The 12918-nt window shown below is 45.5% G+C and overlaps 1 protein-coding gene across 1 annotated transcript; it reads right to left on the reverse strand.

Annotated features, from left to right (window-relative positions):
* Window positions 1–1808: 1808 nt before the first annotated feature.
* LOC141148668 (TOM1-like protein 2) lies at window positions 1809–12282 on the reverse strand (the record flags this gene model as incomplete). Its single annotated transcript, XM_073636300.1, is given in 4 exon segments — window positions 1809–2712; window positions 4026–4067; window positions 9789–9825; window positions 12223–12282. Coding segments are annotated over 4 exon segments (264 nt in total). The 3' UTR covers window positions 1809–2563.
* Between the last annotated feature and the right edge of the window lie 636 nt (window positions 12283–12918).

Raw genomic sequence — 12918 nt, forward strand, 5'->3', positions numbered from 1 at the left:
GTGAGATGAATACCTGCCAATGCTATAGGAACGGATGACATCTCTGGGGCCTACATGGGCTTACTAAAACAAAGAAAGTGTGAAGATAAATTATGATGTGCAGGATGCAGTAACCCAAACCAACCAATCAGAATTCAGACTGCTGCAGTCACGTTAGTGAAAGGTGAATTCCGATTTGTTGCTCTTGATTAGTTTACTTGGCACTTTAGTCTCTGCCCTATTAAGGCTGAAGTTAAATCTGCTTCCCACCGTCCCCCCCACCCCCTTTTCAGTTCCTCCCCGCAAGTCATCATTATAAAATGTTGAAATTAAGCCTGTTTTTATTACAAACCTTATTTTATTAACCTTATTTTATTTTAGGGTGCTGTACATGGCTTCCCGAAAACATCACAGCACCTGGCCTTAGCAATCCACTCAAGAGACCGCAACCCTGATGCAAGTAGTGGGCTGGCTCTTGGGAGGAGTTATGCAAATATTAAATTTCTATGATGGGTTGGTATTAGTCTTGGGGAGTCGGAGTTCCTAGACAGGCTGTAATTGCATGCAGACTGCCCTAAGTAAATCCCGCATGTGATGCTGAGCCTCCATGAGTAAAATAACTAAAGTCTAATGTATCAAATAGGTGGGTCAGGGACTGTCCTATCCATTCAGGGAAGCAGTGGGCTGGTCCTTGGGAAGATTATGCAAATATCAAAATTCCATGATGGCTGGGCGTCAGTATAGGGGAGTGGGAGTTCCTAGACAGGCTGTATTTGCATACAGACCGCCCTAGGTAACTCCCACAGGTAACGCAGAGCCTCCATGAGTCCAAGAACTGAAGTCCAATGAAGGAAAGGGATGAGTCAGAGACAGTCCCTTCCATTCAGGGAAGCAGTGGGCTGGTTCTTGGGAGGAGTTATGCAAATATTACAATTCCATGATGGGTTGGTATCAGTCTAGGGGAGTAGCGGTTCCTAGACAGGATGTAATTGCATGCAGACTGCCCTAGGTAACTCCCACATGTGATGCTGAGCCCTTAAAAACAAAGCACCGAAGTCCAATGAAGGAAAGGGGTGGAGCAGGGACAGTCCCTTCCTTCAGGGAAGCAGTGGGCTGGTTCTTGGGAGGAGTTATGCAAATATGAAATTTCCATAATGGGCGGGTATCGGACTAGAGAAGTGGGAGTTTCTAGACGGGCTGTATATGCATGCAGACCGCCCTAGGTAACTCCCACATGTAATGCTGAGCCTCCACGAGTCCAAGAACTCAAATCCAATGAATCAAAGGGGTGGGTAAGGGACAGTCCTTTCAAGTCAGGGAAGCAGTGGGCTGGTTCTTAGGAGGAGTTATACAAATATTAAAATTCAATGGTGTAGAAATTTGAAGAAAACAGCTGAATGGCTGCACTCCGAATAACACCTTTTATTCGTGGCAAAACAGTGTAGAAGATCCAAAATCTCTTACATCATGGTAAATAAAAGGTACAGACAGGCTAACGCGTTTCACAGCAATATAGATGCTTAATCATGAGCTATGATTAAGCACCTATACTGATGTGAAACACGTTAACCTGTCTGTACCTTTCATCACCATGATGTACGAGATTTTGGATCTTCTACACTGTTTTGCCACGAATAAAAGGTGTTATTCGGAGTGCAGCCGTTCAGCTGTTTTCTTCAATTCTCTACACCATTGCAGATCCTGCACCTGAAGTTGTGAGTGTGGAGGGCAGTTATTAGAGACACCAACATGCTTGGAGCGGTATCGCTACCTCACATTAAAATTCAATGGTGGCTGTGTATCAGTCGGGGAGTGGGAGTTCCTAGACAGGCTGTATTTGCATGCAGACTGCCCTAGGTATCTCCCATATGTAATGCTGAGCCTCCACGAGTCCAAGAACTCAAGTCCAATGAATCAAAGGGGAGTGTTAGGGACAGTCCTTTCCATTCGGTGAAGCAGTGGGCTGGTTCTTGGGAGGAGTTATGCAAATAATAACATTCCATGATGGGTGGGTACCAGTCTGAGGGAGTGGGAGTTCCTAGACAGGCTGTATTTGCATGCAGACCACCCCCTAGGTAACGCCCACATGTGATATGGAGTCAGTGCCCCAAAATAAAAAAACTTTTACTCCCTCTAGCTCCCCCCATATTAAATTTAGTCATTGGAAGCCATGGGTACTCATAGCTTCTGCAGAGCTAAGGACGACCCCTCCTACCATGTGACAGCACTGATCGGAAAGTATACCGGGTATTTCATGATCAGAGCAGCAGGGGAGCAAAATAAAGGTAAGTATATGCTGGAGAGGGCTGGGGGGATTATTCCGGAGGTCCTCTCAAGCTAGGCTGGTCACATTATCCTGCAATTGCATAAATGCAGAATCATTTCACAGGATGGCTGCCTCACTCAGCGGTAGTTTCTCATGAGTCGATGGGCTGCATTCCTAAAAGCAGTGCTGGATCTCACAAGAATGGCTTAACGTGGAGGAACTGATGGTCCCAGTTTAGGTGCGCGGCTACAGGACAGATTGGAGCGCCTGTGTGCGGCGGTGGGGAGTGCAATGAGCGCTATACAGAAGTGGGATTATTTACAATGCGAATAGCGTATCGTCGACCCGTTCCTGTTTCTTTCGGTTGGCCGGGTTGCCCACCACGGCGGGCTCTGTGCTGGGTGGAGATGGGAGATCCGGTACCCTTTCGGCTGCCTTGGCTCGCTCTTCTAGGAACTTATCAAATTCTAAGAAAAAAAAAAAAAAGAAAATTATAAATTTATTTATAAAATCGTTTTTATAGCAGGAAGGTATTAAACGGGTAAAAAAGACACTTAAAAGTGGTTGTAAACCTTTACATATACCCAGTGAAGTGGCTAACCTTAGGCGATACACAGAGATCAAACAAATCCTCCCAGATAAGTTGTACCTGTTTATCTGCAGCCCCCTCTCCTCTACATCCATTCAAGGTGCTGAATTTAGAAGCTTGTCTGAAAATTTAGAAAAAAGGTGGGCGGGGAGCTGAAATTACACTCTGCAGAGCTCAGTGACAAGAGCTCTGAGAGCGGATTGGAGGGCAGGGACACACTCCACGTCACACAGCACCCAGGAACAGAGCTGAAGCTGTCAATCACAGGCTGTGTGTTAGAGGTCCCTCCCCTGTTACCTTTTTTCTCTTGGTGTCAGGAAAATTTGTCAGACGTGATTTATGCTGATAGCAGAGGAATGAAGCAGCAGACAGAAATGTCACTTAGTGCTCTTAAAAGTGTTAATAAACCCAGGAGCCTGCATTCACTATATCTGGTCTCCCACAGTACACAGAACATGGAAATGCAATTGTTTTATTTGTATTTAATCATTACCTTTTCATATCAGCAGCATATACCAGTCTTATGACTTCTATCAGTGTCTAGCCGAGCACTGGTTAAAGCTTGTAAGAGTAGTTTTCATTCTGCTCTGACTGTCCTATGAGGCTGCAGGACCCCTGACCCTCTGTCTGGAGAGTTCCGATTGGCCCTGTGCTGATCACATCTCCCAAGAAAAGAAAAAACTCTCTAGCAATACACACCAAACTGAGCATGTGCAGAGTGACACCAAGGCTGTGTACTATCAGTAGATGGATTGGGGACTGTGGAAGAAGCGGAGGATCAACCAGTTTTTTTTTACACAATACAGAAGATTACCCTCTTAGGTTCCACAGTGAGTATAACAAGCATGCTTTACTGCAGGGATATGCAATTAGCGGACCTCCAGCTGTAGCAGAACTACAAATCCCATGAGGCATAGCAAGACTCTAACAGCCACAAGCATGACACCCAGAGGCAGAGGCATGATGGGACTTGTAGTTTTGCAACCAGCTGGAGGTTCACTAATTGCATATCCCTGCTTTACTGCATATACAGACTGATTTTACTGTTGTGGGTTTAGTAACACTTTCATTGAGACACACTATAGAGGGATATGCTTTGTTCATGTGGGAGGGTGACAACCACTTTAAAGAGACCTTTTTGCCTATTCCAGGAAAATGAGAAAGCCCAGCCCCCGAGCCAATTATAATCACCTTCATGGCGATCTCCCGCTGCTCCTTCCTCTGTCAACGGCACTGCAAGATACCAGGTGTCAAACTTTGGGGGCAATGATATCACCCCCCCTCCATTATTGTGTCTGGGCCTAGTAGTAAGTCGCTAAGCTGGAGCACTGCATTATGAATGGAGGTCACATGCTCCCCCCATATCCTAAAGCCCTGCAAAGGTGAGTTAGTGGGCGGGGCTTAAAGAAACTCCGCCACTCTCCCTCAATGGGCAAGGTGACCGAGTCTCTTTAAATGGTAACTTCCTTTGGAGAAGTGTAAGTAGGCCTGTCATTCCTATATATTGTAATAGAAATTTTCTTTAAAAATGAACTTGTTCTCCATTTTACACTTAAAAGTAACCACGGGCGTGCGCACAGAGTGTACCAAGTGTGCCTAAATTGTAAAAGAAAAAAAAAAAAAAGTTTTTTTTGAAAAATAAAATAAACACGACGGACACTGCCCACACCATCCATTTCTCTAATGACACTGTCAGTATATATATATATATATATATATATATATATATATATATATATATATATATATATATATACACACACACATATATACACACACTTGTATATAGACAAGCATTTGTGTTTGAGCTTTGGGGTGCACACCTATGAAAGTAACAATCCCTTCTAGGAAAATATACTATGAATGCCCACTATTAACTCTACGAGGCAGAAAACCCTTTGCTGTGCTCTCTGATTTAGCTTCACTTTGTTGACTTTTCTTGACTTCTAAGGCAGGCCATAGATTGTGGGATTTTCTTTCCTGCAACCACGGGTTGCAGGAAAGAAAACAAAATCACTCAATTTCCGCCATAAAACACAGTCAGTGTTAATGGGGGAATCCCTCTAGCGGAGGAGGAGTGGGGTTGTCCTAGCGGGAGAACACAATTTTTATTGCTAGCAGCCATAGCCTTTGGCAGTAATTGCATGCTACCATTTATGGCCGGCTTGATTGTAAAGTCTCCTTTAAAAAAACAAAACAAAAAACATGCTATACTTACCTGCCCTGTGTAGTGGATTTGCACAGAGCAGCCCTGATCCTCCTCTTCTCGGGTCCCTCTTCGCTGCTTCTGGCCCCTCCCTCCTATCGATTGTTCCCATAGACCAGCAGCTTGCTATGGTGGCACCCGAGCCGAGTCACAGCTCCGTGTGTCCATTCAGACACGGAGCCCGACCCCGCCCCCCCCTCACCCCTGCTTGGCTAACTGACTGACTGACAGACGCGGAAGCCAATGGCGCCGCTGCTGTGTTTCAGCCAATCAGGAGGAGCGTCCCGGACGGCTAAGACACTCGTGGACATCGCTGGAGAGAGATGGGGCTCAGGCAAGTAATTAGGGGGGTGCTGGGGAGGCTGCTACACACAGAAGGTTTTTTATCTTAATGCATAGAATGTATTAGGATACATGGATAATCTCCAGATCAACCACAATCTGATACAGATACATGTACCCTGACCTGACCATCTGGTTTGTTATGTTCAATGCAAATGTCTTGGATTTATTGTTGGTTACACATTGTTGATGTAATAACCTGGATATGCCTCTTGTAGTTTAAATAATTGGAAAAAAAAAAAAAGAATGCATTAAGATAAAAAGCTTTCTGCCTTTACAACTCCTTTAAGGCTTAAAGCGCTTGTTGCCCCAACACTTCATATTCCTGATATGTGGCTGCTGCACCATGTACTTGTATGAGGAAGTCTCCTGTTCTCTTTGTATTGCTTCCTTTATGTGAAATCTCCAGTGTTCCTACCAGTCCCTCTGCTTTCCTATTAAAAACTGACCACACTAAGGAGGAGATCACACCATGGTCAGTTCTCTAGCTATGCTAGACTTGTCCTGACATGCCCCTGCTGCACAGTCATTCACTGGGAAAGCTCAGTGTCCTGCTGCTTCTCCTCCCCCCAGCTTTTATGAAGCTGAGAACAGAGGGAATGTGATCACTTATAAAAAAATAATGGCAAAAAGGTGTTTATAATGTTTTTTTTTTATATCTATATACAAAAATGTTTTGTCTTTTTCGTTTCTATTTTAAACTGAATGTTTTTTTTTTTTTTTTACCAGGTGATCATTTACGATCACTTTAAGCTCCATCAGCTAACCCCCCCCCCCCACCCGTTAAATGAAAGTGCCCTTCCTGGCCACTGGAGCAATCTGATTGGACAGTGGAGGACAGTTAGTAAAGCTTAGCCATGAAGTCAGGGAAGTTTAGGCCCCAGCTCGAAGTGATAGTAAATCAGACAGGAGCACTGAAGAGGCTTCTCTGGTTAACAAAGTCACCTGCATTGTGTTGTGTGGTTTACTGTTGATTGTTACTTTCAGGGCTGAACTCTGGGGGAAACGTAAAAGTTACCCTTGGGGCTCATTTGCACTAGCCCTTTGAAGAGCGATGTGCAGTTGTTCGCTTTTTCGGGCAGCGAGGAAGTCATATGTCACCTCCTCGCTGGCTGTTTTAACCCCGTCATGCCACGTTCACTGCGTGCTGTTGCGGAGCGGCCCCATTCGCATGGGACCATTTTTGCTGCCCCATTTTGTGAACTATTTCATGTGTATCCCCTCCCCCCCCCATGTAGCTGGTCCTGCATTGTGTGTGATGACATCAGAGTGCAATCGATGAAGTGTCAAAGGGAAAAAGGACTGGTCGCAAAGAGAAAGAAAGCCTGCAGAAGGGAGGGAGAAGATAAGTAAACCTGCCTAATGTTCCCCTAGACAACAAAGGGTATTCAACGCTTGCAGTGCAGGAAGAGCCCCACTGGAAAGGTCGTTTTTACATTTCCCTTTAAAAGTTTGAAAGAAAGCAAGCCTATCTTTTGCCCAGGACAGGTACATTTTAAAGGTTCATGGTACAGGTAACCTATCTTTTGCCCAGGACAGGTTCAATTGAACCTCCTTAGCACAGATGACAGGCTACTTATGGCACCTCTACAGTCCTATCTATAGAATGTCCAGTAAAGAAGTTCCACCCACGTGGAAGGGATCTGATTCAGCAATAGCTATGAAATGCCTTAAAACAGTGGTCTCCAAACTGTGGCCCGGGGGCCAGATGTGGCCCTTTACTTGCTTTTCTCCAGCCCTTGGAACACCATTTCATCCACTGATACCAACAGTGGGGCACAATTCCCCCCACCGACACCAATAAAGGGGCAAAATCCCTCACAATAATACCAATCATGGGGCCCAATTTCTCCCAAGGACACAAATGATGGGTCCAATTCCTCCCAATACTTCCAACGCACTAATCCCTAAGCACACGTTCCTGTAGAAATGGCCGTGCATATAAGTGGGAGCTGAAGCAACCACCGGATGGAACCGTGTCAAGTCAGAGCAAAAGAATGTAACCAGCACAGCAAGAATCTCTAGAGTGGGTCCAGAGCTTTTAAGCAGCAATCACATCGTTACAGCAGATTTCAACGTTTCAGGACCACGCAGGACCCCTTCATCAGGTTGGTGACGAGTGTGGTGGTGACATTCTTTTACAATTACTCCCAATGACACCACCAATGAAGCCTAATCATACCAATGATGGGGGGCACTATTCCTCCCAATGTCACCAATGATAGAATACTATTCCTCCCAATGACACCAAAGACAGGGCATTGTTTTTTTCCCACCGACATTGGGACCTCTTCTACGCCCAATGGCCACAGTCCGGCCCCCCTAATGTCCGAAGGACCGTAAACTGGCCCTTTGTTTCGAAAGTTTGGAGACCCCTGCTTTTAAGGGTTAGTTCAGCTTTCCAAAAAAGTCCAAAATGGTAAACTAACACCATACATGCCCCATACCCCCTAAACCGGGGTATCAGTGTTTCCAGCAAGCAATTCTGGAGCTGGCAAAAGTAATCCAGCAGCTAAAGAGCTGGATTACTTTTACATGCCCCAACCCCCCTCCCCCATTTACCAGATTCTGCTGTGCGATCTGGGAGCCCGGTAAGGATGAGTCACATGAAAGGAACAGATTTTGTCCCTCCCACTGTGTGACATCAGAAACTAGAAGAGAGGGGGGTTTTGTCACTTCTGGTTTCTGTCTGTTTACTGGCCATTGCCGGCTTAGGAAAGCTTTGAAACAAACCGATCTGAGTGTGATCCGAATCTCTCAAGGGCAGAGGAGACATCTGGGGTCTAATAGACCCCCAGAGGTCTCAGTAAAAAGGGCCTGCCAATGCTTGCTATTACAACAGAGGTTTACATTTCTTGTGATAGCAATACAAGTGATATATATATATTTTTTTAAAGAGTTGTAAACCCTCAAGGTTTATCACCATAATGCATTCTATGCATTAAGGTGTAAAACCTCCTGTGATGCAGCTCCCCCCCCCCCCCAGAGCCCCCCTTTTTTCTTACCTGAACCGGTCTTTCCAGCGACGGGGACAAGCACACCAGCTCCAGCCGGTGTCTCGGGTCCTGACTGGATAGATTGATAGCAGCGCAGCCATTGGCTCCCGCTGCTGTCAATTAAATCCAATGACAAGGGGGGCGGGGCCGAGTCCTACTGTCTGTGTCAATGAACGCAGCAGCAGGACACAGGAGCTCGCTCGCACGAGTGCCCCGAGGGAGAGCGGCCCTCCAACGGGGCACTAAAAAAGAGGTGGAGCCAGGAGCGCCGCTGAGGGACCCCAGAAGAGGAGGATCGGGGTCACTCTGTGCAAAATCGACTGCACAGAGGAGGCAAGTATGAGGTTTGTTTTTTTAAATCAAACTTTACATATCCTTTAAAGAAACAGTGCAAAAATAAAAAAAAATTCTAATAAAATATTTTTTTTTTAAAAGGGCTCGCACACAAATGCTGGTCCCGCACACAGGGCCACTGATAAGGCAGTACAGCCAGCCTCCCTGTACCGGGCCCTATCAGTTCAAAAGGGGGGCCCGGGCAATAGCTGAGCAGGAGGGCAAGCTATGCTGCCTTACTGCAGATACTGATCCTCTTCTGCCTCCCCCTGCAGAGCTGCCAGCTTCTCCTCCACTCCTTCCCTCCAAGCTGTGCTGCAGGGGCATCAGTTGTGGCATCTGCTCCTCCATCCCCTGCTTTCTGGTCGCCCCTGTGCACCCCTTTTCCCTGAAACGTTGCTGGCTCCCCCCCTCTCCTCTCAGCAGAGATGTTTCGGGGTGGAGAGCAGAGGAAGGGGACGGTAAATATGTCATTAAAAAATAAGAATTTTAGTGTATAAATAAAAAGTATAATAATAATAGTACAAAAATATAATTTATTTTCTGGGGTGGGGGGCGGGTCAGGTAGGCAGTATGGGGCCCCATGATTTTTAACGGCAGCCCTGCCCGCACAGATATGTAAACGGCGATTGCACCACACATCTGAGGTATCGCCGCAAACGTCAGAGTGAGAGTCATTTTAGCGCCAGAGCTCCTGTGTAACCCTAAATTGGTAAACCTGTAAAGGCTTTTAAAGTGTCGCCTATGGGGATTTTTGGGTACCATAGTTTGGTGCCCTTCCATGGGTGGACGCAGTTTTAAAGAGTGACAGGTTTGGTATCTATTTACTCGGTGTGACATCATCTTTTATGTTTTACCAAAAAATTAGGTATAATATTGTGTTTTTGTGCATTAAAATAAATTTTTCCAAAAAATTAGCATTTGCGCAAATACTGTGTGACCTAAAAATATGCAACACCCACCATTTAGGACCTCTAAAGGACCTCTAGGACCTCTGCTTTAAAAAATATATAATGTTTGGGGGTCCTAAGTAGTTTTCTAGCATTTAGGAGAGGAATGCAAACACAAAAGACTTACCTTCACTTGTCACTCCTTCCTCCAGCTCATCCCCCTTCTAGAAAAAAAAAAAAACAAAGAGAAACGCACAATGAAGCTGGCTGAAGAACACAATGTGATAAAAAGACAACTTGAAAGGAATAGGAGCTTTGTATCAATGACACAGAAAGGAGTGTAGTGCCAAAAGCCCATCTATTTGCACTGACATTGAGGCAGACCATACATGAATCGTTTTCTTTCCTTCAACCAGCGTGTTGAAGAAAAGAAAATTAATTGATTCCCCTATCCACACATTTGTTGCGAAACGGGGAATCCCTCCTGCAGAGCTATTGTATTCTGACAGCTGGGAGAGCTTCCCACCATCAGAATACACTCATCATCAGCGCTGGTTATAGCCAGCCGCACCGATCGAGCTAAATTTTTCCAACAGGCTTGTTGTACAGAAGCAGATTGTGAGATCGACATCTGTACAACCAGCCTGCCCATGAATGGAACCGGTTCAGCAGAGACTGAATTGCGATCCATTCACGGCCAGTCTAACTCGGTGAGCAAAGCTCCTGCTGGAAGGTGAACCTCCTCCCCAGTCTCAAGTCTTTTGTAGACTCTAACAGGTTTTCTTCTAAGATTGCCCTGTATTTGGCTCCATCCATCTTCCCATCAACTCTGACCAGCTTCCCTGTCCCTGCTGAAGACACAAAATGATGCTGCCACCACCATGTTTCACAGTGGGGATGGTGTGTTCAGGATGTGCAGTGTTATGCCGCATACACACGGCCAGACTTTCCGACAGAAAAAGTCAGATGGGAGCTTTTGGTCGGACATTCCAACCGTGTTTTCGGACTTTTTCTGTCGGCATTTCGACGGACTCAGATATAGAACATGTTCTAAATATCTCAGTCGGAAATGCTGACGGAGTTTAGCCTGTTTGCAAGTCCAGCCGTGTGTACGCGGCATTAGCTTTCCGCCACACATAGAGTTTTGCTTTTAGGCCACAACTTTCAAGTTTGGTCTCATCCGACCAGAGCACCTTCTTCCAGATGTTTGCTGTGTCCCCCACATGGCTTCTCGCAAAACTGCAAACAGGACTTCTTATGGCTTTCTTTCAACAATGACTTTCTTCTTGCCATTCCTCCATAAAGGTCAGATTTGTGGCAGACACGACTAATAGTGGTCCTGTGGACAGATTCTCCCACCTGAGCTGTGGATCTCTGCAGCTCCTCCAGAGTTACCATGGGCCTCTTGGCTGCTTCTCTGATGAATGCTCTCCTTGCCCGGCCTGTCAGTTTAGGTGGACGGCCATGTCTTGGTAGGTTTGCAGTTGATCCATACTCTTTCCATTTTCGGATGATGGATTGAACAGTGCTCTGTGAGATGTTCAAAGCTTGGGATATATTTTTCATAACCTAACCCTGCTTTAAACTTCTCCACAACTTTATCCCTGACCTGTCTGGTGTGGTCCTTGGCCTTCTTGATGCTGTTTGTTCACTAAGGTTCTCTAACAAACCTCCGAGGGCTTCACAGAACAGCTGTATGTAAATTACACACAGGTGGACTCTATTTAATACCTAGGTGACTTCTGAAGGCAATTGGTAGACTAGATTTTAGTTAGGGGTATCAAAATAAAGGGGCTGAATACAAATGCACCCCACACTTTTCACATATTTATTTGTAAAACATTTGTAGAACCATTTATCATTTTCCTTCCACTTCACAACTATGTGCCACTTTGTGTTGGTCTGTCACAAAGTCCCAATAAAATACATTTACGTTGTTGGTTGTAAAATGTGGAAAATTGCAAGGGGTATGAATACTTTTTCAAGGCACGGTAATTGTTTGTGGAAACAATGAAAATCGATGGGTTTAGTTCTGCTTTGAAGTGGAACTAAACCCATCGATTTAACAGTCAAAAAACAGTGACATTCCCAGAATGGTGGGAATGCTGACCGTCATTTTCTTGTGCTGTAAACCAAACTGTCAATCCACCAAACGGCTGGGGTCATAACTGATCACAAGTGCAGGCATCATGACACCCGCAGATCAAATCAAAGCCAAGATGGCAGCTTCCTTGGCTGAAAAGACGGTTTAGTCCAGCTTTGAAAAGCCTCAAAATTGCCAAAATGTATGGCCTGCATAAGGCACAATAAAAAGCTGAGCACCTTGGCACATCCTTACCTGAAACGATACACAATCATAAATACATTTTAAGTTACTACACCTAAGGACAGCATTACAGGGGTCTCAAACTGGCGGCCCTCCAGCTGTTGCAGAACTACAAGTCCCATGAGGCATTGCAAGGCTGACTGTTACACGCACGACTCCCACAGGCAGAGGAATGATGGGACTTGTAGTTCCGCAACAGCTGGAGGGGCCGCCAGTTTGAGACTCCTCATTAAGAACGATTAACTTGAGCACAGAGCGAATCTAGAAGACAGCATAGAGCAGAGAAGAATCTCACCACATCTGTACCGAGCCATTCCTCTAGGTCATCCATGTCCGAGGCCTGAGCCACGGGAATCTGCGGCAAGCAGGTGAAGCCAAAACACATCCGCATGCATGAGGTGTGGTGGGACAGCCCCAAAAAAAAAAAAGAAAAAAAAAAAGAAGCCGGATGCAAAAAAAAACAAAAACAAAACAATATGTGACAAATGTAAAATGTGCTCGGGTTAAAACAAAATATATGAACAAAAATGAAAATCAAAATTATAGAGAGGCAGGTAGGGGGGTTAACAGCATGGTAATGTGAAATGAACAATGATGGGAAAATGCAATGGACGCCCAGAGGGGAAAATTAACCAAGCAAACATGGCACCCGTGTTACAATGAGCTCATTAGGAACAAACATGCTGGGGAAACGAGGATCCCTCCTAATTTACTGTTCACTAAGGAGGCTTAGAGATTGGAAGAACTACCATCTGCTTAGCTTACAGCCAATGAGATCCTGGCCTTTCACTGATCTGAGGCTGTGGTGGTCACTTTGTTAGATATGGGGGTCCTCATCTACATCCCCAGGGGGGGTGTACATAATATTCAGCATATGTCTTTTTACTGAAGATAGTCATAGACTGCATAGATTACATTATCTACCGACATCGCCTGTCCTTTCAGAGCCAATCGGGTGACGGGTATCAGACCCCCTTCCCGATTGGCTGGG

Source organism: Aquarana catesbeiana, linkage group LG06 (genome assembly GCF_042186555.1).
Source record: "Aquarana catesbeiana isolate 2022-GZ linkage group LG06, ASM4218655v1, whole genome shotgun sequence".
Classification (NCBI taxonomy): Eukaryota; Metazoa; Chordata; class Amphibia; order Anura; family Ranidae; genus Aquarana; species Aquarana catesbeiana.